General features: G+C 37.0%; 4 protein-coding genes across 4 annotated transcripts; 3 read left to right on the forward strand and 1 right to left on the reverse strand.

Annotated features, from left to right (window-relative positions):
• The first annotated feature begins 1,249 nt into the window (after positions 1-1,249).
• LOC125861584 (probable disease resistance protein At4g19060) lies at positions 1,250-2,422 on the forward strand. Its single transcript, XM_049541444.1, has one exon. It carries the CDS (start codon positions 1,250-1,252, stop codon positions 2,420-2,422), a length of 1,173 nt encoding a protein of 390 aa, XP_049397401.1.
• Positions 2,423-13,312: 10,890 nt separating this feature from the next.
• Positions 13,313-15,532, forward strand: LOC125862654 (disease resistance RPP13-like protein 4). Its single transcript, XM_049542775.1, has one exon. It carries the CDS (start codon positions 13,388-13,390, stop codon positions 15,350-15,352), a length of 1,965 nt encoding a protein of 654 aa, XP_049398732.1. The 5' UTR covers positions 13,313-13,387; the 3' UTR covers positions 15,353-15,532.
• A 1,372-nt stretch (positions 15,533-16,904) lies between these two features.
• Positions 16,905-19,123, reverse strand: LOC125861585 (putative late blight resistance protein homolog R1A-4). The gene is made up of 2 exons (XM_049541445.1): positions 17,170-19,123; positions 16,905-16,966 (listed from the first exon to the last, which is right to left on the reverse strand). The coding sequence occupies exons 1-2, from the start codon at positions 19,121-19,123 to the stop codon at positions 16,905-16,907; spliced, it is 2,016 nt and encodes a 671-aa protein (XP_049397402.1).
• An 843-nt stretch (positions 19,124-19,966) lies between these two features.
• Positions 19,967-23,809, forward strand: LOC125861586 (putative late blight resistance protein homolog R1A-3). The gene has a single exon (XM_049541446.1). The coding sequence runs from the start codon at positions 19,967-19,969 to the stop codon at positions 23,807-23,809; it is 3,843 nt and encodes a 1,280-aa protein (XP_049397403.1).
• Positions 23,810-25,111: the final 1,302 nt, after the last annotated feature.

Consider the following 25,111-nt stretch of genomic DNA (forward strand, 5'->3'; position numbering starts at 1 on the left):
TTTTAAGAAACAATACACAGTAGGATATTTTTAAATCGAAAATGATGCATTGCATGGCATCCACCGTTACCAGTGTTGGTGCCTGGCAGCACACCATTTTTTTTTTATAAAAAAATTATCTTTCAACAAAATTTATAATATATTAAAATGAGTATTTTACTATTTGTTAAGAAATTAGTTTAAAACAAAATTAGTGTTTCAATAAATTTAATAAAATAATGAAAATGAGAATCTTATTATTTTTTAAGAAATTAGTTTTTAAAAAATTATGTTTCAATAAAATAATTAAAAAAGCATCTTATTATTTTGTTAACAAAATTGTATTTCAATAAAATTTAATTGAAAAAATATTTAAATTGATTGGGTGACTTTCTAAATGATATATCAATAGTTGAGTGACTTTGTAGGTAAAATATTTATAGTTGAGTGTCTTTGAGGTTATAAAAGAAAGTTGAGTGATTTTCTGTGAAAAGAACTATTAGTTGAGTGCCTTTTTATGAAAAAAATACATGGTTAAGTGACTTTCTGTGAAAAAAAGTATTAGCTGATTGACTATATGATTAAACCGAAAAACCAAACCAAATCAAACCGAATTCTAATTTGGATTGGTTTTTTGGATTTTTGGTTTGGTTTTGAATTTATAATTTACTTTGTTTGGTTTTTTGGTTTGGTTTCGGATTTAGAAAAATAAAAATAAAAAAAATTGAATTTTATTATATATATATATATATATATGTTTAGAATTAAGTTGGAGTTAACCACTTTTGTCCTTTTTTAGTTATTTTCATTATGATTTTTTTTTAATGTTTGGACATCTATAATTGATATACTTTTAAGTATTGTGTTTTACGTTTTACTTGTGATTTATATTAAAAAGTATATTTAAGAAATTCAATATTATATATTTATATATATATATATTATTTTATTTTTAAATTGCAAATATAACTTTGTTATGTTTCTAATTGTTGACATAACCGATTAACCAAATCGAAAAAATCCAAACCAAACCAAATTTATTTTGGTTCAAATTCAAAAACCAAAAAATCCAAACCAAATAGTATAAAATCAAACCGAAAAACCAAATGCACCACCCTATATATGATAGATTAACTCTAGGATGTAAGAGAGACAACAAAATAATTCAATCAAGCAGAGACAGAGTATAGTTGTTAATTTCAACAACAAACGTAACTGCATCTCAATCCAAAGCAGCAAATTAATCAATCTCAACTAGTACTGCTTTGGAATGGCTGGCGAGACAGAAACATATCTATGGGATAAACTTGTTTTAGCACAAAAGGCAGAGCAGGGACGTGAAGATTGTCTATCAAAGTTTCCTTGTAAAATCCAAAAGCATTTTGTAAACGTAATTTGCTTGCTTGGACAGGGTGAAAATGGTGATCTTTCAGAATCGAGCCGTAGGGGAGACCTATACCATCTCTGCAATGCTCTTGCAAATTGTCAAATGGTACTGGAAAGGAAAGGCGTTTACTCCCTTGGGGGAATCCGATTTCTTATTACACTAAACAGCAAATTAAAGAAAATGGAAAGTAGACTTAAAGGAACGACTAGTGGTGGAGTTACACGACAGGAGGGGGATATTGATGATGAAAAAATTATTATGAATGAATGTCACGACAGGTGGAGTTGTAGGACAGTTGATAGAAACAGAGTATTCGGGTTTAGGGAAAAGGAGAATTTCATGGAGAGATTCCTTATCCGGAGGGATAATGAATTCAAGGCAATTTGTATTTCTGGTGTGGCTGGAGTTGGGAAGACAACACTGTGCCAATTAACTTTCAATAACGAGCAAGTAATGAAAAACTTCTTTCCTCGGATTTGGGTTTGTATGTCAAAATCACCCGAGGTTACTGATGACGACTATAAGAAAGAGGTTTTAAAAAGGATGCTCAAGTGTATCGGTGTTGAAGACCAAGTGATCGACTTTAAAGACGACGAAGGTAGAGATCATGTTGTGGGGTTACTTTTTGCTCTCCGAAATGTACTCAAAGGTACAAGGTATTTGATTGTGCTGGATGACACCTTCTATATCAATTTCTTCGATGACTTATGGTCAGAGCCAGAATTATTGAAAGTTTACGACGACACTCAAACACTCGCGCTTGGATTGCCAAAACAACATGGTGGAGCTGTTATTGTCACAACTCGGTCAAATGAAGAATTGGGGAAGAAAATGGTTAACAAGGATAACGTATATCCCCTTCTGCCATTGACCAACAAGAGTTGTCTGGAGATATTGAAAGATTCAGCTGGAGAAAAAGTGAAGCAATTGCTTAAAGATCAGACTGATGATGATCTAGAGGATACAATTATGAGCAAATTAGGTGGTCTCCCTTTGGCTGCCAAGATCATGGGGACAATCATGAAACAACAACTTGACAAAATCCCAGAAAACTAAATGCAACTCTGATCGCCAATCATAAACAAGTTCTTATCTTCCTATTTTCATTCAACAATTAATCACTCTTGTATTGCTCTCTTGTAACTTGTTATTCTAATTACTATTTCCTTTTTTATAATATCACCTTTTAATTTCATATTGTTAAGAGCTAGTTACATTCTTCTTTTTCAAATTACAAAAAATCCTTAAAATTTAAGGATTTCAGATATATTCGGATACATAGGTCGCGATACATTGCTACTCAAGAGACCCGCAAGATTCATAATTTGGTATAGAAGGTCCTCTCAAATTTATATTTATTGTGAGATTTATAGCAAATTCATACATGGACAAACTTAATATGTTTTGACATAAGAAAAGTAATTTTTTTTATGTATTTTAATTTAGTTTTGAATTAATTTGTTTAATTATGTTACCTATTGCAATTTGCAGCAGTTTCAATTTGGCATATATATCAAAAAAGTTGAGTAAGGATGTCTTATTAAAGAAACAACCATGAGAATAAGTTGGAAGAGGTGAGAGAATAAATATACAAAGTGAACAAATTAAACCACGTTTAACAACTTGAGATGCAAGAAAATTATGGACATGATTCGAGGATAGAAGTATCAAATATACCTCTTAACTTTCTGAAATTATCAAATATACCTACTTGAATTTTATTTTTTTAATAAAATATTTATTTTTTTCACTTTTGTTAGACAAAAGGATATACATCTCAATTATTTTATAACGACAGGAATATATGTGAATCACTTTAGTAACAAGTGCTAATAAAAATAAAAAGTTAGTGTCAAACAAAAATGAAGGAGAAAAAGTAAATAAAGTGAGCAAAGAATTGTTCTTATGAGAAATTAAGATTAGCTTTCTAATTAAATTAATCTAAACCTAATTATTAATCCTGTAAGTAGGGGTGTTCATGGTTTGGATAAAAACCGATCCAAACCGAAAATTGAACCAAACCAATTAAATAAATCGATATATTTGGTTTGGTTTTAGATTTTTAAAAACTAATAGTACTTGGTTAATTTGGTCATGATTTTGTTAAAAAAAATCGAAGAAATAGCTGAATCGAACAGATAAATTATATACATATATTTTATTATTATACATCCATAATATATTATTTTGATAAACAATTTTAAAGATCTTATATATATTTTCATCAAAATTTATTTATAATTTACTTATGAAAACAAAAATGTCCAAGGTGAGAATATTTGTCTTATTGGTTTGTAACGACCTGAACCGTCGTTATTGGGAAAAACAAGAATTCAAGAAAAATCTAGGCCATTGTCCCGCTAGGATGGGCCAGGTGCCGCTGGGGCGCCACCGCTAAGGCTGGGTAAGTTGGCGCCAGAGCGGGATAAGCGAGGCAGAATGTGAATTGCGAGGAATCTTATTTGCTCCATCTTCCTAAAATACCTAAATAAGTCGTAAAACACCCTAGAAACCTCAGAAAAGCTGCTCTAAGCATGGGAAGGAAAGAGAAGGAAAATTCTAGCGTGGGCATGATGAAATGTTGCAGATTCTTGGACAAATCTACTGTCGCGAAGCCAGGAAAACTGGATTTAAAGTCAAAAACTCCGTACAACTGCTTGGCGCCCAGGTAGGCTAGTTTTTTACAATTAAGTAGTTTTAAATATGTGCTTACTACGTGATATATATAAATCAATGGTAGGGTTGTGTGTAGACCTTCGTGCACCGGGTGAATTACATGAATAATCCTTAGAGTTTAAAGTATATGGGTTTATGGCTTGTCAGGATATATTGTTGAGTTGTTAGAAAAACCTAGAATTGCTATCATGGATAAGATTGGGTCAAGAATGAGGGCATGAAATCAAGAGTGGAACTAGATTTATGAATGTATGCTATATCCGATAATTGAAGTGATGACATTGAGAAATTATGATGAATTGTGATTAAACCCTAATAAGAAATCCTAATGATGAACTAGGACTGAGTATGGTCAATTATTATATATATGATGGGGACTGAGGAGTAATTCGTAGGTGATGGTTGTGATTCTATTTTTGTGTGATGTATGATTGTTCTTGCTTCATTATGATGCTTGTATATGTATGAATGTTGCAAGGTTGGTCACACTTGTTATAAATGAGATAGATGAATATCATTTCCATGAATTCATGACTTAAATGTATGATTTTGATGATGTATTATGTTTGTGATTGTGGTGTGTGAATGAGATCGGATTGCCATGTTTGGGTATAACTAACTTGGATCGGATTGCCAAGTTTCGGCATAATATGAGATCGGATTGCCACGTTCCGGCATAAACATGGGATTGACTGCCACGTTTTGGCACACTAACTTGGGATCGGTTGCCACATTCCAGCTTGCTAACCGTTTGAGTTTGGGTTCCGTGAGAGGATCAATGATGTGATATAAATGTGAGTTATTCGTTGTTCGTGTACTTGTTGAAAATATTGTATATGGTTGATATACGTTTGTGAGTAAAGTAATGTATTGGTTTGTTATGTTGTACTTAGTGGACCCGTGCTATGACGATTTATAGTTGGTTGTTCATGGGTGGTAATGGTGAGAGTAGAGATATTGTAAGTGAAGGAAATTGCTGGATGGATTTCACCTTGGGGAAAGGAGATTGGGTTAGTTTTAAGAAAGTTTGAAGTATTGTAATATGTGACTATGGTTGGTAATGTGATGAGGAAGTAAGGTAGGATGTGTACCGTTAGTTGATTTGGTAGTGTTTGTACTTGGGAAAATTCTTACGTGTTAGAATGGTTAAGCTATAATCAAGAATCCGGTAAGTGAGTTGATTAAAAAGGGGTTAGTAGTTAGAATGTTAGTGTGATTGGAGGTATTTCAATGAAAGAGGTGAAGGTGGAGAAGCGAGTGGTTTATTTTATGATCTTACTAGTTGGTTTCTTATGCTATATGGAGGGCGTCAGGTTGACCAATGATGCCTACCAGTACGTGTGTTTTGTACTGATACTACTCTTGCTATGTCTTTTGACATAGTCTAGATGCAGGATTGGTGACATTTCCTTAGGTGAAGACGAAGAAAATCTCCAACAACTTCTTTTTTTCCTTTCGCACGGTGGGAGTTGTGTCTTTTATTTATCTTGTCTAGTTGTACTCTTAGTAGCTCTTGTACCTGTTTAGACTAGGTCCTTGGGGTTGTTAATTACTAGACAAGTCTTAACTAGAATTTATTTAAAAGGGATATTAATTATAAAATCGTGTTATTGTAATTACATCTATTTTCATTAAATTTTTCCGTATGGTTGAATTTAGGGATATGAGGGTTCTCTTACTTAGGTGTTAGAGTGGGTGCCTGCACGGCCTGGTGGATTGGGTTGTGACAAATTAGTATCAGAGCCTAGGTTATCGGTCTCCCCGTACAAAAGCAAAATGTGAACTAGACTCATGTGGATTGGTATGTTGACGTCCATATTTAATTTACAAGAGGCTAGGGAGCATTCTAGGAAGTCGTTCCACTAATTCTCTCCTTTTGTGCGAAGTATCACTTGTGGTATGAGTTGAGTCCAATTGGTATCTCTCGATTCCAATTGGTATTTCAACAAAGTGAACTTGACGTCGTTGATATGACCGAAGGGACACCAACAAATTAATTGGAACTAGAAGGTTCCAATTGGTATCTAGCCTTAGAGGCTATAAGGAGCATGGATGACCAATAATAGTCATTTATGAACAAACTAACTAATAAATTGAAATTGCTTGTGCATTGTATTTTAGAAACTGTGAAGGTGCGCTTCTTGTTTCCTGAAATAACTTGGATTGTGTGATTCTTGTTGTTTGAATTAATTGTAATTGTGTACTCCGTGTTGAGTGAAATAATTGTATATGCGGAAGTATTCTTAGGAGTCTGATTTACTAATGATGTGGAGGTGTTATAGTGGATGTGTGTGGCATGGTTTAGGGTACGGTGTTGTTTGTCAGGATTGAATTAACGGTGAATGTAAAAATAAACATGCTAAAGTGTAAGGATGTGAATTCATGGGTTATATATATGTACTTGAACCCTTAGTATGCACAATGTGTTGGCTAATTTGTGTAAATTATGCAAGTTGTAATGTCTGGGCGTATCTTGAGGATGTATAGGCTGTGGTGCTGAGTAGTTTATAACGATATGGCCTGAGTATCGTGTACCCTAGCGGGGAAAATCTAGAAGTCCGATTAAGTGGTAAAAAGGGGAACCAAGAAAATCATAGAAGGATGAGAGAAGAACCCAGAAATTATTGGCCTGGGTTCTGGTCCAGTAGAAGCCGCTAGGGCGGGACTATTACCGCCTTAGCGATGCCGCCACAGTGGGAATTCCCCCGCCAGAGAAGGACGGGGCGAGGAGAACCTCACCCAGCCTCCCCTGTTTTTCACTCATAAAACATTTCAAACCCCAAATGGGATCCGAGTAAATCCCTTCAACTCCAAACAGTGTTCAGCAACAAAAATAGGGAGATTATGAAACTTCAGGCTTAAATATAGGATTGCATCAGACAGCCAAAAAAACGAGCATCTATGTGCTTCAAAACTTAGAAAGTCAAAAGGTAAAAACAAACGGTCTTAAATTTACAAGCCCAAGAGGGGTGAAGGGAAAGCTGATCAAAGACTTTCGGACTGGGTAGTGTCGATGTCTGAATCGAGGTTCTCCGAGGGTGTCACGCCATTCCAAGCCTCATTCAGCATAGATAAATCCCTGAAGTCCGGTGGCTCGAGTTGGGGAAGTTCCTAGCCGGGTGCCACGTAAGTAAATATGACCTTGACCATTTTCCACATCCGAAATCATCAGACAATCCATGACTACATCCTTTCTCCTCTCTTTGCGCAGATGGCGGCGGAGCATTTCGACCTCTAGGGCAGTGCTAGGTGGGACCAGAGTGAATTTAGTGTAGCCACTCCCATTCTCTCTCGGACAGCCGCTAAGTCCTCCTCGACCCGTGCACCTGTGAGTGGGTCCTCATCGTCTGAATCCACGGCCGCCTTACTGTTGCTGGCCTTGCTTGTCCTCCTCCTCTTACCCCTGAAAGTAGAACCTATCCGAACCAAAAGTGGGTGAATGAGGGGATCCATGGGAAGTACCTCGTCAACATTGAATAAGGGCACTCCTGCCCGTTTGCATAGAGTAGTAATGAGACCGGGGAGAAAGAACGCCTTCTTATTGCCCCGGTAGAACATTTTCCACTCCGAGATAATCTGTGCCCCCACATTTAGCTGAATACCCATACCCTGTATAGCACATGCCACTATTAGTGCTCGGGGAAAGGTCACGTCGATGCGGTTGCTCGTCGGGTAGATCCTCCTAGTCACCAAGTGTAGCCACTTCTTAGCATCAGGTGACCAGTCCGTACTAGTGATGCCCTCTGTAGTAGCCAATATACCTGATCCCGGCGTGCAGGCTCGGCAAGAGTGTCTCTTAGCTACTCCAGATCCATCTCCCTTAATCGGTCCTCGAAAGGATGGTTCGGTACCTCTAGGGCCTCATTAATAGTAGTGGCATGCAGGGGGATGTCAACTCTCGAAATGCAGATGGCGGGACTAGGGCCGTCCCAGCGGACGGTGGGCAAGATAGCATAGAACTCCCGCACCCAGTTAGCTCGTGCATATGGGGGAGTCTCAGTCAACGGAATCCACCCGAACTCTACCAACTGAGCATAGAAGGCAAGTGCCTTCTCATCTAGCTTGTTCAGCACAAAACCCATCTCGCAACAGCACTCCGTGTTGCGATAATTATGATGTCTTTCCCGACTCGCGGCATCAGGGAAGCGGATGAAGAGCAAGTGTTCGTTATTTTGTCCTGCCATTTAGAAGCCTGCAATAAGTACAATATAAGTTAGAATGTGATAGGACCATCAGTGTAAGACAAAAATTCGAGAAAGAGAAAAATTTATGTTAAGGGTAAGGCCACTGGTCTAGCACATCCCGCACAGCGGCCAAAATCCCGCCAAAGCAGGATGATGAAGGTCGCCACAACGGGATGAAGGCCGCCACAACGGCCTTTATCTGGGACAAACACCAGGCGCGATAATGGCGTCTTTTCACCCTAAAATCCCCGTTTTCGATAGAATTCCAGCAGATCAGAGTATATTAACTATCCTAGAACATAAATAAGCAATCATTTCAACAAAATAACCTCAAAGCAGTGCCTAATTTCAAGTTTATGTCAAGAAGACCTTTCAACTTCCCCTACCCATTTTTGTACCGATTCAACTATGTTTTTAAGAAATCCTTGCACCCAGGACGTTGTGTAAATGTTGGGGACGTAATGAAGTAACCATGCTTCGTATATGATAGCAATCTAGCAACCTAGTTCAATTTCAAATAATTACCCCAAAAACCGTATCTAAGCAATCAAATAACAGCATACAATAGTTGTTTAATCAAGTCATGAAGTAATGAGAATGGGAAACGAGAAGTTTACCTTGGATTGACGTTCCGAGCGATTGGGTTGAGAGAATTTTTTAGGAGTTTTGAGTTAAAAAAGGAGGAAATGAGGAAACCATTCCCTATTTCCCTCTTTACTGTTTTCGATCTCCCGCTATAGTGGGAGATATCTCGCCACAACGGCCCCACCACAACGGGAGGGTTGCTGCCTCGACGGGCTAGGGTGTGTAGGGTTGAACGTGTTTGATCTTCACGTATTGCATCAGAGTTTCCCCTAGTCTTAGAGTATAATGCTTTTTCATGTGTTAATTTAAATGAAAGATTATGATTCGTCGTAGTTTCCGTGTTTGATCAATTCGATAGTTAGGGGTGTCCCGAATCTAGAGTTTGTGATATCCATAGACTAGTCGTTCGGGGATGAACGAGAGGTAAATTGGTATCTATTGTAACGACCGAACCATCGTTACTGGGAAAAATAAGAATTTGAGAAAAATCTGGGCCATTGTCCCGCCAAGATGGGCTAGGTGCCGCTGGGGCACCGCCGCCAGGGCGGGGTAAGGTGGCGCCAGAGCAGGATAAACGAGGTAGAATGTGAATTGCGAGGAATCTTATTTTCTCCATCTTCCTAAATTACCTAAATAAATCGTAAAACACCCTAGAAACCTTAGAAAAGCTGCTCTAAGTTTGGGAAGGAAGGAGAAGGAGATTTCTAACGTGGGGATGGTGAAATCTTGCAGATTTTTGGACAAATCTACTGTCGTGAAGCCCGAAAAACCAAATTTAAAGTAAAAAACTTTGTACAACTGTTTGGCGCCCAGGTAGGCTAGGTTTTTACAATTAAGTAGTTTTAAATCTGTGCTTACTACATGATATATGTAAATCAATGGTAGGATTATGTGTGGACCTTCGTGCACCGGGTGAATTACATGAATAATCCTTAGAGTTTAAAGTATGTGAGTTTATGGCTTGTGAGGAGGAATTGATGAGTTGTTAGAAAAACCTAGAATTGCTATCATGGATAAGATTGGGTCAAGATTGAGGGCATGAAATCAAGAGTGGAACTAGATTTATGAATGTATGCTACATCCGATAATTTAAGTGATGACATTGAGAAATTATGATGAATTGTGATTAAACCCTAATAAGAAATCCTAATGATGAACTAGGACTGAGTATGGTCAATTATTATATATATGATGGGGACTGAGGAGTAATTCGTAGGTGATGATTGTGATTCTATTTTTGTGTGATGTATGATTATTCTTGCTTCATTATGATGCTTGTATATGTATGAATGTTGCAAGGTTGGTCACACTTGTTATAAATGAGATAGATGAATATCATTTCCATGAATTCATGACTTAAATGTATGATTTTGATGATGTATTGTGTTTGTGATTGTGGTGTGTGAATGAGATCGGATTGCCATGTTTGGGTATAACTAACTTGGATCGGATTGCCAAGTTTCGGCATAATATGAGATCGGATTGCCACGTTCCGGCATAAACATGGGATTGACTGCCATGTTCCGGCACACTAACTTGGGAGCGATTGCCACGTTCCGGCTTGCTAACCATTTGAGTTTGGGTTCCGTGAGAGGACCAATGATGTGATATAAATATGAGTTATTCGTTGTTCGTGTACTTGTTGACAAAATTGTATATGCTTGATATACGTTTGTGAGTAAAATATTGTATTGGTTTGTTATGTTATACTTAGTGGACCCGTGCTATGACTATTTATAGTTGGTTGTTCATAGAATGTAATGGCGAGAGTAGAGATAGTGTATGTGAAGGAAATTGTTGGATGGATTTCACCTTGGGGGAAATGAGATTAGGTTAGTTTTAAGAAAGTTTGAAGTATTGTATTATGTGACTATGGTTGGTAATGTGATGAAGAAGTAAGGTAAGACGTGTATGGTTAGTTGATTTGGTAGTGTTTGTACTTAGGAAAATTCTTACGTGTTAGAATGGTTAAGCTATAATCAAGAATATGGTAAGTGAGTTGATTAAAAAGGGGTTAGTAGTTAGAATGCTAGTGTGATTGGAGGTATTTCAATGAAAGGGGTGAAGGTGGAGAAGCGAGTGGTTTATTTCATGATCTTACTAGTTGGTTTCTTATGTTATGTGGTGGGCGTCAGGTTGACCAATGATGCCTACCAGTACGTGTGTTTTGTACTGATACTACTCTTGCTATGTCTTTTGACATAGTCTGGATGCAGGATTGGTGACATTTCCTTAGGTGAAGACGAAGAAAATCTCCAGCAACTTCTATTTTTCCTTCTGCATGGTAGGAGCTGTATCTTTTATTTATCTTGTCCAGTTGTACTTTTAGTAGCTCTTGTACCTGTTTAGACTAGGTCCTTGGGGTTGTTAATTACTTTACAAGTCTTAACTAGAATTTATTTAAAAAGGGTATTAATTATAAAATCGTGTTATTGTAATTACATTTGTTTTCTTGAAATTTTTCCGCATGGTTGACTATTGGGATATGAGGGTTTTCCTACTTAGGTGTTAGAGTGGGTGCCCACACGGCCCAGTGGGTTGGGTCGTGACATGGTTTCATCACTTCATGTATACGAGTGTCTATAACATTTTTTGTGGGGCTGAAAATGTCATTGTCTCTTCCTTCTAGGTCAAAGTTGTGAATTTTGAAGCTTTATTCATAGTAAATTTAGTGATCGAAAGTTCTATAATAACTAATGACAGCTACTCTAACTATTTTTCATTTTGAATGGATTGTTGTCAGTTGTCACTTTTTTTCACGTTTTAAATGAATTGTTTCTTTTATTTTTGTTTATGGTTAATAACCGAACCAAACTGAACCAAAACCGATAAATGTATACTCCCTCCGTCCCATTCTATATGTCACCCCTTTCTATAAATAGTTGATTCATAATACTTGTCATTTCTTAAAATCAATGCATAAATTACCATATTGTTTCTTTTTTACCCTTGTGAGTTATTAGCCTTGAAAACATATATTTGACTTACTTAGAAAAGCTAAGTAAATGATTTATGTTCATTGGTTAAATTAATTAATCAAAATAAATTAATTCATATTCATTGATTGAAAACTTGAGTTCCAAAAAAATTAAATAAGGATAGAAGGGTAAAGTTACATCATTTTTTTATGCAAGTGCAAAGTAAAAATATGACATATAAAATGGGATGGAGAGAATATTATTTTTTCATTTGGTTTAATTTTAAAATTTTTAATACTGATTAAATTGATTTGATTTTAATTTTGATTAATAACCGACCAAATCGCCGTGTGAACGCTCCTCGGTAGGTGTAACCTTTTGGACTTTGTGGCAGACAACTGTTTGAGTGTGCTTCGTGCTTTTGCTTTCCAGATATTCGTGGAAGTAGCACTAAGTTAGCTTTATATTGGAGTAATTTTTTTTCTATATTATCAGTGCAATTAATTCTTTTAAAAGTGTTTACATATATTTGTAAAATTGTCAATAAGTTTTTTAAGGAGTGAATTAGTAAAATTATTTTTTTATTTATGATTTCTTAAGCACCGTGCAAGATGGAAAGTGATAAACTATAATGGGATGGAGGGAGTAATAATTAAATGAGAATTATTTAAAGAAAAATAGTATTCTCTATGTCTCTAATTATTTGTCCACTTTTGAGTTGACACACAATGATTGACACAATGAGTATTTTACCCCTATTAATTATGAAGTGAATAAATTAAAAATTTAAGATTTTCAAAAAGTTCTATCTTTTTAAAAATTAATTAATTGAGGGTATAATAGGTAAAGAAAAAAAAAATTGTTCTTTCTTGATTTGTCAAAATGAACCGGTAAAAAGGAACAAGTAAAAAAGTAAAATTGGACAAGTAATTAGGGACATGGAGTAAATAACAATTTCGAGTCTTTTTAGTGATATACAAAAAGTTGAATCAACTTTTCTAATGCAAATTAATTGATGAATCAAAATACAACATGTAAATGATAAATAAATGCTCCATCCGTTTAAAAAAGAATGACCTTTTTTTTTTTTTAGTCTGTTTAAAAAAAAATAACCTCTTTCCTTTTGGGAACATTTTAATTTCAGTTTTCCACGTGACATGTTTAAGGCCACAAGATTAAAGGATAATTTTATACATTTGACATAACTTTAGTTTAGGTTCATAAGATTCAAAAATCTTCTTTATTTTTTTAAACTCCGTGTCAAGTCAAATTAAGACAGTGGAGGGAGTACATAAAATTGATAAATCAAAATATAACAGGTAACACCTCGGGGCGTAGGTACATGTTGACACCCTTCGTCGGAAAAAAATACTTCATATACAAGTAAAATGATATACGAAGTGATTAAAATAACATATTTTGGACACCCTTAATATAATAGATTGTTATAGCTTAATGGTCTTGAAGGTGTGTTTAGACATCTTTAATGAGCTAGTGAAATGGATAAGGACATCACCAACTCCTAAAAAAGAGTTTTATATGATCTGAATATTTAGGACATTGATTCAAATATATGTTGATCTGAATTTCTTTGATTGCTATCTTTATAATTTTCTTTTAAATAAAAGTTGTTCATCTCTCTGTTTGTTTGATCGACAATGGCAACTGCAATCAACCATGTTTCATCCCACACCACTGAAATACAAAGGGAAGAGGAAGAACATCTCCCCCGAGCAACTTCCGCGCCCCAACAGGAGGTTGGAAACCAGCAAACTATGACTGATCATGAAATGAAAGCAAAGAAATTGCATGAATTGATGGAGGATGATATTCAATTCATTGACGAGGCCTACGATAATCTCAGAAAATACAAAGCTGAGGTCGTGAAACAACAGGAGCGTGCCAAGGAGATGCTTAAATATCAAGAAATTTCCAAGGTCGAGAAGGTGGTTATGAGGTTGAAAACAGAGATACCCTCAAAGGTGAAAGTTAGGTACTCGGAGCCAACAGATAGAGATGCAAAAAAGAAAGAGATTATCCCCAATCGCGAAAAGAACAAGCATCTAGCTGGAGTTCATTCTTTCTATAAGAAAGATCTGTTTAAGAACAATGTGATATTCAAAGAATTCAAGACAAGTTTCAATCTCCTTGATAGTCAACACAAACAATGCCTCCTCTGTTTTTCTCTGTTCCCCAAGGATGCAACAATCAAGAAACGGATCCTGATGTACTGGTGGATTGGTGAGGGATTCATTCCATCTGGTGTAAACGCAAAGGCTGAAACGGAGAATGTCTTGAATCAACTCATTTTAAGAAACTTCATCCATCCAGTTTACGATAAGTGCCCTTTTAAGAAAAAAGCTCATAGCTGCAAGTTACAACCTTTGGCTCATGCTGCAGTAACCATGCTGGCTGAGAGTGAAAATTTCATTGATTTTGATGACAAAGGCGACCCTATCAGAGAGCATACTCGTTCTCTAAGATCTTGTCTCGTTCCTCGGAAAGACAACAAGTTGGAGAATGAGGAGTCCAATGGCAAGAACAATTCCAATTCGCAAACAACCTCGTCATATAAACCCATGGCTCATGCGGTGTTTAATTTGAATGAAGCCTTTCTAAGGCTTAAACGCGAATGGTTTACCGAGATGAAGCATGTGAACATTCTTTACTTGGGAAGGTGGGATAGCACAAGCAAGAAGCATATTGAGGTGGAGGAACCTAAAGATTTAGAAGGCCTAGCTAATATAAAGTATGTTAAATTCTTGAGCTTGCAAGGAATTTCAGGGATAACAGAGATCCCTGAGTCAATTTCAAAGCTCTGGAACCTTAATGTCTTAGATCTCAGAGCTTGCCACAGCCTTGAGGTGATCCCGCGGGGCATTGGTTCACTTCATAATTTGACACACTTGGACTTATCGGAGTGTTACTTACTCAGTAGCATGCCAAAAGGTCTCGGGGCGCTAACAAATCTTGTGGCGCTCAAGGGATTTGAAGTTCAAGATTCAACAGACAAATTACACTCATGCACTCTGGATGATTTGTTGTCCATGAAAAACTTAAGTAAATTAAGTATTCATACGGAAATCGTGGATTTCCCCAGACGGAGTGAGTTGTCCGTGCTTAAGAAATTCGAACAACTCCGCATCCTAACTATAGAATGGGGAGGAAATTTGTTACGGAATCCTGACCCCAGTACTGTGTCCAACGTTCCTAAACGTGAGGGAATTGCAAGAAAATTGTCTCATTTAATTACTGAGAAAAAAGCGGATGAGAATGTCTCACATCCAACAGGTTTTCCTCCAATATTGGAGAAGTTGGACCTGAAATGTTATCCTAGGAGAAGTGCTGCCACTTGGTTAAAACCTGCCAATTTGCCAGAGCTGAAGGAACTGTACATTAGAGGAGGGGAACTTCGCGATTTGGGTCAATTCGAGTTTGGAACTGATCCAGAACCTTGGAATAACGTGAAAACACTACGTCTGAAGTACTTGACAGAAATGGAGATGGACTGGACAGAATTTCGAGAATTGTTCCCGAAGGTGGAATGTCTGGAGAAAGTGAAATGCCCAAAGCTCACTATGTTCCCTTGCAATGCCCATGGAGTTTGGAAGGACAAGAGTTAATATTGTAATATCAGTTCTCTCATAAAAATGTGTCTGTTGCTTGTGTGTTTCTTTACCATTGCATTATATATTTTGTTTTTGAAATGAATGATGCATTTCCTTCCCCATCAATGTCATTCCAATGGAAATAGATTTTTTTTGTATCAAAGTAGCGCAACTTGGTTTTGTGCTCACAATAATATCAACTTGTTAACAAAATTATCAAAATAGTGTAACTTCTGCTGGACCTTGGGCACGGTTGCTGGAGAATGACTCGTTTGTTGATTTCATCCATTTTGATCTGTCAAAATTTAGTATATAATTTTGTTTAAAAACTTGAGGTCTGGGTCATTATTTAGGTTGTTTCTGAAACATGTGATGATTAGCGTAGGAAGGGGGCCTTGCAGCTGGCACTGGTTGGTGATAATAATAATAATAATAATAATGCTAATAAAGAAATGGCAGTATAAATGAGTGATGACTTCACAAAGCTAAATAACTTTTGATGATGACAACATGAACCAGGTTCACAAATTGACGATGATAACATGAAACAGGTTCATAAGCCTACAATAAAATGGCGGGAAAAGTTATCACAAACACATATGAATTAGGAGAAACATGTTTACAACAGCAAACCAAGTCAAATATGGAAAAGAATAAAGGCAGACGAACCTATGCGGAAGAGGAATGAGACAAGCAAGCCAAGATTATTTTTCTGGGAAAAACTAATTCCTTTCCTTATAGAAGTTGACTAAGGTCTAATTAACCTCTATATAAAGACAACGCCAAAGAGAAAGAAAAATGTCTTTGCAATATCAATATAGAGACATTTATTCCAGCGAGGGTCAAATCATTAAGGAGATCAAGAAAGTGAAAGAAAGAAGTACTAGAGTTGGGATTTCTTTCTGAAGTATAGTATTACATTGATTCATCTTTTGAATCAGTGGTTAGGTGTTGTGTTCTAAGTGAGAAAGAGAGTTTGAGAGAATTGTAACAAGAATCGGGTTTGACTTCTTGGAGAGTAGAGTTTGAGAGAATTGTGACAAGAAGTGGGTTTGGCTTTTTGGAGAGTAGAGTCTTCGATTATAGTTAATCGTTGGAGAGTAGAGGTACTAGAGCTAGTTCCTTTAATTATTGAGTTGTTCTTGAAGTTAATAAAATTGTAGTGTGGTTTTTACCTTCCTTGAGGGAGGAAGGTTTCCACGATAAAATCTGTTTTATTGTGTTACGTCTTTATGTAGGCAAACTAACAAGAACCTGGTTCTTGAATAGGAGGTAAGGTTTCTTCAGACAGCTGAAGTTGAATAATAAAATAGGAGTAAGTGATAGTAATAGTCTTGACTTTGAAGAACAAGACTTGGATGACAGTGAAGCTGAAGAAATTAAGACCTTTTAGAGAAACTCTCAGGATTTTGATTAATTGAGTTTCATAATAAGAGAGACATTTTGTAATACTTGCAATAAAAGACGTACTTGTCACAGAAATAACACATAAGAGGTCTCTGTACTAAGATAAACAATGATTTTAAAAAAACTTGGATTGGAACATGTAAATCTGTCGTAAATTTTTTCAAACCACAGAGGATCCTGAGATGTTTTTGATGGGGCCATTGACCAATTGATTTTCTGAATCTGCAAATAGTAAGACGGTACACATTAATTCAAAATTACAAACATGTAGAAACCAAGAATATCTGAAAATTCATGTCAGTACTGTTCTGCATTTAATTGATCTTGCATTTCCAACCCTACTGTTCAGCCAAAGAAATCTAGGCTGATGTCAAGGCCTATGAGTTTTGTGTTGTAGAACTAGAAACTGATAAAAAGAATCCTACTTCCATTGTTGTTATTTTGAAAACAGCCACTTATGGTATCCCATGTCCCCGTGGACAGCGTATTATCCAACACAATAAGGTACCTGACTTTCTGTAAACGTTTGTCCATTTCTTTTGCAGTCTCTTTCTCACTTAGCTGATTAACTGATTGAGCAAACTCAGCATCTTTGACAATACGGATCAAAATGTCAATCAGCAGTGCTCGTTTATCATATTCTTGTCGAACATTAATCCATGCGCAAACTTGAAAATGACCAACAATGGTGCGATCATAGAAGACTTCTCTAACAAAGTTGACATTTTGCTTTGACGTCACAACAACTGAGATAACAGCTAGTCGAGCAGATCCTGTATTAAGCCTCCTTTTGAGTTCTTCAGCCTCAGTATTCCTGTCCTCACCGGTCACTTCCATTTTGTACACTTGAATTGTAGATACTGATGACAATGAATCCGAACTCTGTGCATCAGCATCCACCCCAATCTCAACAGTCTCGCCGAAAGGAGCAGACAGCTTATGATTAACACTCCGAATCTTCTTTATGGCATCAGACAGTTGTAACATACAATACCAAAGAGGGCGTTCCTGTATGATAAATGAGCCGATAGCATGTTTTGCCTCGTGCACTACATCAGTGACCGCCATTTGGAGATCCTCTTCTTCATTGGCCTCCAGCTCAAGAAGTTTGTCGTCAAGTAAAATTTTCAGGCACTCTAATTCAGCCTCTGCTATTTTGACTTGATGCCTAACTAAAGCAATTGACTCTGTCTTGTAGCTAAGAATCTCTGTGAGAGCTTGTAAAACAAAATCAATTAGGACCGATGCATTTTTCTTCATCGGGAAGTTTGATCTCATTGATTCCGAGGGATCAGGGAGCGCCTTCCTCATCTCTTTCTTCACAAGATTGATTTCATTCAACAGGTCATGTAATTCGTACAGAACGACTTCGTTGATAGCACCGTCATCCTTTGTGCTAACCAGAAGCAAGTGGATCACAGGAGCAGTCTTTCTGGCCACAGCTTCTGTGTGTGCCAAGATATAGTCTTGCATGGCATGATCTATCAGTAAAGCTATCAGAAATTTCAACTCTTCCCTAAGGTTTTGCAATTGAATTTCTGCAGAAGCGTTCAGAATTGATTTGTTCCTTAGGAGCTCCTCCACATCATCGAGGAAAGAGCGGAGAAATCCCATGACAACTTCATTTACCATGGTACTACTGCTATCCAGTCGCGATGGTAGATCCTTGAGGCTGTTGATATAAGCATCTCTCATCCCTGGCCGAATCAGCTCAATTGTCCACAGTACCTGAGAGAACTTTGCTTTCATCTTTTTCTCCATATCCTCGTCGATTTCATCCTCAAAAAGGCACTGAAATGATAGACATGCCACAGTGCTAGACACTACTTCAATTAGTGCTAATAGATCTTGTATATTCGGATGGTTGATGCAGTTTATGGAGCTGAACCAAACAAAATTTCTCAGAAACCGAAACTTCACCTCAAGTGCCTCAATTTGTTGTAGGGAAACGACAGTCAGACCAGTCTTGTATTTTATCAGATCCATCAGATTCTTTAACAGAGAGTTGACAAGTTCCACCCGACATCCATTGCTCATCGTAGTCTCCAACCGCGAAAGAGAGATGTAATATTTTGTGATATCCGGTATGAGCTTCTTGATTTCCTGAACCAAACCAGAAATCAGTTTCTCCAAATTGACGGCTCTATTTTCATCACAAAGTCCATCTCTAACATTTTGGACCGATTTCTGGACACGACTCATGAAGTCATTCATGTCCTTGGCCGACAACTTTGCTACTGATACAAGAAACGTCTTCAGAAATCTTAGGTGCATTCTAAGAGTTCTGATTTGATCCTTGGCATTAGCATTCAATTCACTGTAATCTTCTAGCCAATCCAAACGCTTTAAGGTATCTTCGATGCTGGTATTTTGACTCATTTGTTAGTCACTGGGAATTGGGATATGTACTAACTTCTCTTGCTTTTGCTCTTTGTTTTCTTTTTACTAAATTCCTCCTCACAAGTCACTGGCAATAATTGTTTTGTCCGGGTAGGTTAGATCTAGGGTGTGTTTGGTATGAAGGCGGAAAATGTTTTCCAATTTTCTCATGTTGGGTTTCTCCAGTAACATGCGTATTTGGAACTTTGTAATGATATTTTTTAGAAAGGAATATGGAGATATGTGATTTATTAATTGGAAAAAGTTTAAAATATGCCATCAAACTTTGACAAAAGCTCATTTATGTCATATGTTAAAAATTTCGCTTCATTCTTGTTTGAGAAAATGCTCATCCATGCCATTATTCTTTTACTCCGATTTTGCAAAACCATTTTTTACCTCAACAAGACCACAAACAACTTTTAATACTTTTCAATTGGGGTTTTGGATCATTTGTACTCTTCAATGCTTCATGTGTTCTTGAGGATGAATAAGCAAGAAGAGTACAGTTGATCCAAAATCCCAATGGAAAAGTGTTAAAAGTTGTTTGGGGTCTTGTTGAGGTAAAAAATGATTTTACAAAACCGGAATTAAAAGATAATGACATGAATAAAGCTTTTTTTAAAAAAATTTATTGCATATTTGAATCTTTTCTCTTTATTAATTAAAATATTTGTTTATGAACTATGATTTGCTCATTTGGTTAAAAAAATGTATTAGAGTTGGACCACTATAGCTAATAAACCCAATTTTTTATCTATCCAATATTTAGAGAGAGAATTAACTAAAGTAAGAGAGAGAGAGAGAGAGTGTAGTGTTAACGAATTCATTGAGAGATCTGTGATGGAATACACCTCTGTTGATGACGCCTTGAATCATCTGGTCCGCCTCCAGAGCACCAGTGGCCTGACTTTGTCGACGAAATCCCATCTCCAGGAGCTTAAACTGGAGCTGGAATTCCTGAGAACTTTTCTCAGCTGCCTGGATTACAGCAACTTGGAAGATCTCTTAAAAGAGATTGAAAAGGTGTCCAGAAATGCAGGCAGACGCCTACAATCCATTCGTTCCAAACAGATCGAAGACATAGCCAAAGATGTGAATAATTTGGCTCCAATAGTAAAAAAGGAAATAGCAACTCTCAAGCCAAAGATCATTGATGCAGTCTCTGAGTTTCCTCCTCCTATGCTGGTGATAGAATTTATCGACTCTCTTGTTGAGAATCTGATCAGCTATCAGAGCCAATCCTCTCTTCCTGCAGCGAAAGAACTCGGAGAACTTGAAACTAAGCTAAGGTTTTTGAGAAACTTTCTCAAATTTGCAGATACACGATGTACCGAGCGTGAGAAGCTCAAACATCTCTTTACTCATGCTGAAGAGGTAGCTCTTGAAGCTGCATGTTTTTCTTTCATGTGTTCTTCGGACATAGACAAGCTTGCTCATGAAGCTGCACGTCCTTTCATGTGTTCTTCGGATATAAACAAGCTTGCTCAACTACAGCAAAAAATAAAGCCTGACAGACTGGAGATCAGATGGGTTTATGTGGGTGTTGTCCAAGCATTGAAGCCGCTAGCAACTGAGACTCAAATTTCAGATGTGGATCTAGCAAGCTTCATACAGACTCTCCAAGATCATGTGAAAGAGGTACTAAGAAACCCGCCAAAATGGATGGCTTCATTGAAGGCCGATATCGAAGCTCTCTGTGAGGATCTCACGTTCCTCAGCTCCTATGTTAAGGACCCTCCAATGGGGTTCAATGAGAATGGGAAGTGGAACGACCTGATAAATGTTTCACTTAAAGATCTTCAAGGAAAACTGGGGAACTGGAGTTCTTTTGATGCAAATCCCCTGAGGCACTATACTGAACTTTCGAAATTGAAAGGCCAGTTGACCCGTATTGAAGATGTGGCTATTAAAGTTGGTTGTGCCATCTTTTCATACTTTTATGTGGATGACATTCAGCCTGTGAAAGGAAAAATTGTAGTTGATGATTTAGTCGAAAAGATAAAGCAGATTAAGGAAGAGGTCCAAGTTCCTTTGTTCACACTGCCTGATGTTAATGTCTCAAGGTTAGATGACCTGGGGTTTATCAGATCTCTCTTAAGAAACCTGACGGAGCTACTCGACAGGCAAGCAGGTCCAATCACTTCCCTGAAGCATCAAGTTCAGCTAATATTTGACAACCTAGAGCCCCTAAGTGTTTTTCTGACCAATCATGAAGAGAGGCGCCATAAGAATGAGGCACTGAAAACATTTGCAACTGATATACTATTTGTTGCACACCGAGCTGAATATGTCATTGACTCGTTATTAGTCAGAGATGGACCTGTATGGTACCATTTGCTTTGTGTTTCTGATATCACTGGAGAGATGAAGAGAATCAGGAGGGAGGTTGAGGGGTTTAAAGAAGAGAAAATCTCTGATGCCAAGACAGAGAACTCAGGTGCAGAGGAAGACAGAGACACACCAACGACAGTAGATTCTAAGCCAACAGATGTGGCCAATGAACTGGTCGTGGGATTAGAGGATGATATAGTCTATTTGAGACAGCAGCTGACTAGAGGATCAAAGGCGTTGAGTGTTATAGCTATTGTTGGCATGCCTGGAGTTGGTAAGACAACTCTAGCTAAAACAGTCTACAATGATCCCAGCATTATCAGCCACTTTGATATTCGTGTATTTCTTCATATATCCCAAAAATATGAGAGTCGGCAATTACTAATTCAGATTTTACGTGATATCACCGGACAGAATGACACACTTGATAAAAGGAGTTTTTCTGATTTGTCTGAAATGCTACACAAGCTTCTAAAATGGAAGAGGTTCCTCATTTTGATGGACGATGTATGGGATGTTGAAGCATGGCATGGTTTGAGTGCATCCGTTTCTGATGATAACTATGGAAGTAAGATTCTCTTGACAACTAGATCAGATAGTGTGGCTAAGAATATTGATGTAGGACGTGGAGAACTCCTCATACATCATGTTCAATGTCTTACATCAAATAAAGCCTTGGAATTATTGGCAAAGAAGATATTTCAAGAAGAACATGTTCCTCTACAACTCGAAACAGTCGCGATGAAAATAGCCGAGAAAGCGCATGGCCTACCTCTTGTCATAGGTATGATTGCTGGTATGCTTGCTAAAGAGAAAACAGTTGAGTTTTGGGAACAAGCGCTGGAAAATCTCCAGCATAGTAAGAATCAAAATGCTTCCAGCGTTATTGGAATGAGTTACGAGAATTTACTAGATTGTCTGAGGCCATGCTTTCTCTATTTTGGAGCATTGCCACCGGAGGCTGAAATTCCAACATCCAAGTTGATCAGGTTGTGGATTGCAGAAGGATTTATACAACAAACTGAAGGAAATAGCTTAGAGGATGTGGCAATGGATTACCTAATGCTCCTAATTGAGAGGAATCTTATTATGGTGGCTAGAAAGAGCTCACGCGGTCGGGTGAAATCATGTTACATCCATGATCTGATACAAGATTTTTGTTTAGCTAAAGGCAAACTCGAAAATTTTTATCAGCTGATGGGAAGTTATAGCGGAGTCTCAACTCCCCTGGATGGTTTTAAGTGCGAGCATCGCCGGCTGTTTATTTCTTCTTTTTGGGACGATCACAATACATCAAGAGTTTCTGGACCACTTGTCCGAAGCCTGGTGCTAAATGGCAGTACTTCAGAATTTTCCATGTTTGCTTGTGATGTCTCATCTGTGTCTCAGAACTTTAAACTTGTTAGAGTTTTGGATTTAGCATGTATAAATGTCGGTAACACTTTTCCTGCTGGTCTAGAAAAGATGACTCTGTTGAGGTACTTGGCAATCAGAGGAGAAATGAACGATATCCCGTCTTCAATTGGCAGCCTCCAGCAATTGGAAACTTTTGTTACAATAGGATTAAGTGGAGAAATTACAATACCTAATGCTATTTGGAGTCTGACAAATTTGAGGCATTTGCATATAACTGATCGTGCTTCTTTTGCCCCCCCTGACAACAGAAGAAAATTTTCAGACAAGTTGCCAAATCTGAGAACAATGTCGACCCCTTTTCTGAGTTATGGGGAAGATTCGGAGGAGATAGTTAGAAGGTTAGCAAGTCTTGAGAAACTGAAATGCATCATTTTGGAATCATGGGACACTTTTACCAAAAAGAACATGTTTCCCAGACTGGACTTTCTACAGCAACTTGTCTCTCTCAAGCTGTTTTACTATGGTAGAGTACGAAAGACGTGTGAGTTCAATTTTCCTTGGAACCTCAGAAAGTTGACCCTATCACGGTTTTGTCTGCCATGGGATCAAATATCAATTATTGGGGAACTTCCCAATCTTGAGGTCCTGAAATTACTGACTAAAGCCTTTGAGGGTAGTCTATGGGAGGTACGAGATGTTCAGTTTCTCACTCTTAAGTTGTTGATATTAGATACACTAGACCTGGAGGAATGGCACTTTTCCGATAAGGCGTTGCCCTGCCTTGAGCGACTGGAGTTGCAGAAATGTAAGAAACTAAAGAAGATCCCATTTAGTATTGGTGACATTCCAACACTAAAGGAGATTGAGGTGAAATGGTGCAACCAATCCATTGAAGAGTTAGCCCTGAACATTCAGAATGAACAAGAAGAAAATGGGAATTACATGTTCAAGGTCATCATCCATAAGACAGATGACCGCGTTGCCACTGCAAACTAAAAGAAAATGCCTAGTTTATTTTGAGCATCCCGAAAGAAAAAAAAATTGAGCTTGTGTTAAGGCATGTAATGATCAATACTTCTCCCTATCTTTTTGTTAGTTGCTATGTTTTAGGACCGCAGCCTTTTATTTATTTAATGCAGTAAATTAGCTTTAGTTTTCCTCAAATAACTTCTTTACCTAGTCTGTAGGAGTTTGTTTATCTTCAGCAGATGTGTTGCTGATTTTTAGGACCATGAATTTAGTTCTTTATTATAAGGTTAAGTCTTAGGCAGTGCAAAAAAAAATGACTGCATTTTTCAAATAAAGTTATATCTTCTTTCTTGTTCTTTATTGCTTTATAGTTCTTATCTTTCATTATTCATAAGTTCTCCTTTGTTCTTTTTCTGGGTTTCCACCTTAATTAACTACACTTTTTACAATTCAATATAATAATTCAAGCTTAATCAACGTCATCTCATTGCTTAAATCATCTTAATGCTACGATTTAACAACTACAAACTAGCTACATCCACTACCTCGGAATTTATACAGTTGTACGCTTTACCAATCGCAACCACCTTAATGCTACACTTCAACCGCTACAAGCCAGCTCCACCAACCCTTGCTTATCCAAAACTTTATTTCCACCCTAGCCAACAAGATTTAGGAAGGGGATAAAATTTAATTTCACAACTTTATCAAAGTTCACCAATTTTTAATTGATAGCTCCCACTAAATAATCTATTTTTTCTTTGTCTATTTCTAGCATGAATTACTGTGAATTATTATTTTGTAATTGCAATTGGCCCCCTCTCTATATATATAGAGAGAGGGGGGCCATAATTAAGAGAAAATGAATGAAAAGGTTGGGTATATTTTATTAGGAAAATAAATCCTTGATTGATTACATATACATTGACATTTCAAAAGTTAACATTGCAATAAAGATCGGAAGATGAAGCAATTCAAGATTGACATTAAATAAGCATAATTAAGTACTAAAGACGTGATACAAAGTTCAAGAAATAGTAAATGCATAAGTACCCCTAAACTATGACTCAAATTTCAGAGACGCACCTAAACTTAACTAGAGTCCTGTTACCCCTCTAAACTAATTTAAAATGGAATAAATACACTACAAACGTTGATATGTCATAGAGAGTGTGCACACTCTCTTGAAGACAAGTGATGAGTGCACAAATTCAACACATGTCATTTTTTGATTGGTAACTTTATAATTAGTTAGTACACATATTTATTGATAATAAAACTTTATATATATATATATATATATATATATATATATATATATATATATTT

The sequence above is a fragment of the Solanum stenotomum genome, chromosome 4, assembly GCF_019186545.1.
Source record: "Solanum stenotomum isolate F172 chromosome 4, ASM1918654v1, whole genome shotgun sequence".
Taxonomy (NCBI): Eukaryota; Viridiplantae; Streptophyta; class Magnoliopsida; order Solanales; family Solanaceae; genus Solanum; species Solanum stenotomum.

Coding starts and splice junctions, on each gene's coding strand:
- LOC125861584 (XM_049541444.1), top strand. CDS start 1,250: ATGGCTGGCGAGACAGAAACATATCTATGGGATAAACTTGTTTTAGCA.
- LOC125862654 (XM_049542775.1), top strand. CDS start 13,388: ATGGCAACTGCAATCAACCATGTTTCATCCCACACCACTGAAATACAA.
- LOC125861585 (XM_049541445.1), bottom strand. CDS start 19,123: ATGAGTCAAAATACCAGCATCGAAGATACCTTAAAGCGTTTGGATTGG. Junction 16,967..17,169: donor TCAAAATAACAACAATGGAA/GTAGGATTCTTT, acceptor TACTATTTGCAG/ATTCAGAAAATCAATTGGTC.
- LOC125861586 (XM_049541446.1), top strand. CDS start 19,967: ATGGAATACACCTCTGTTGATGACGCCTTGAATCATCTGGTCCGCCTC.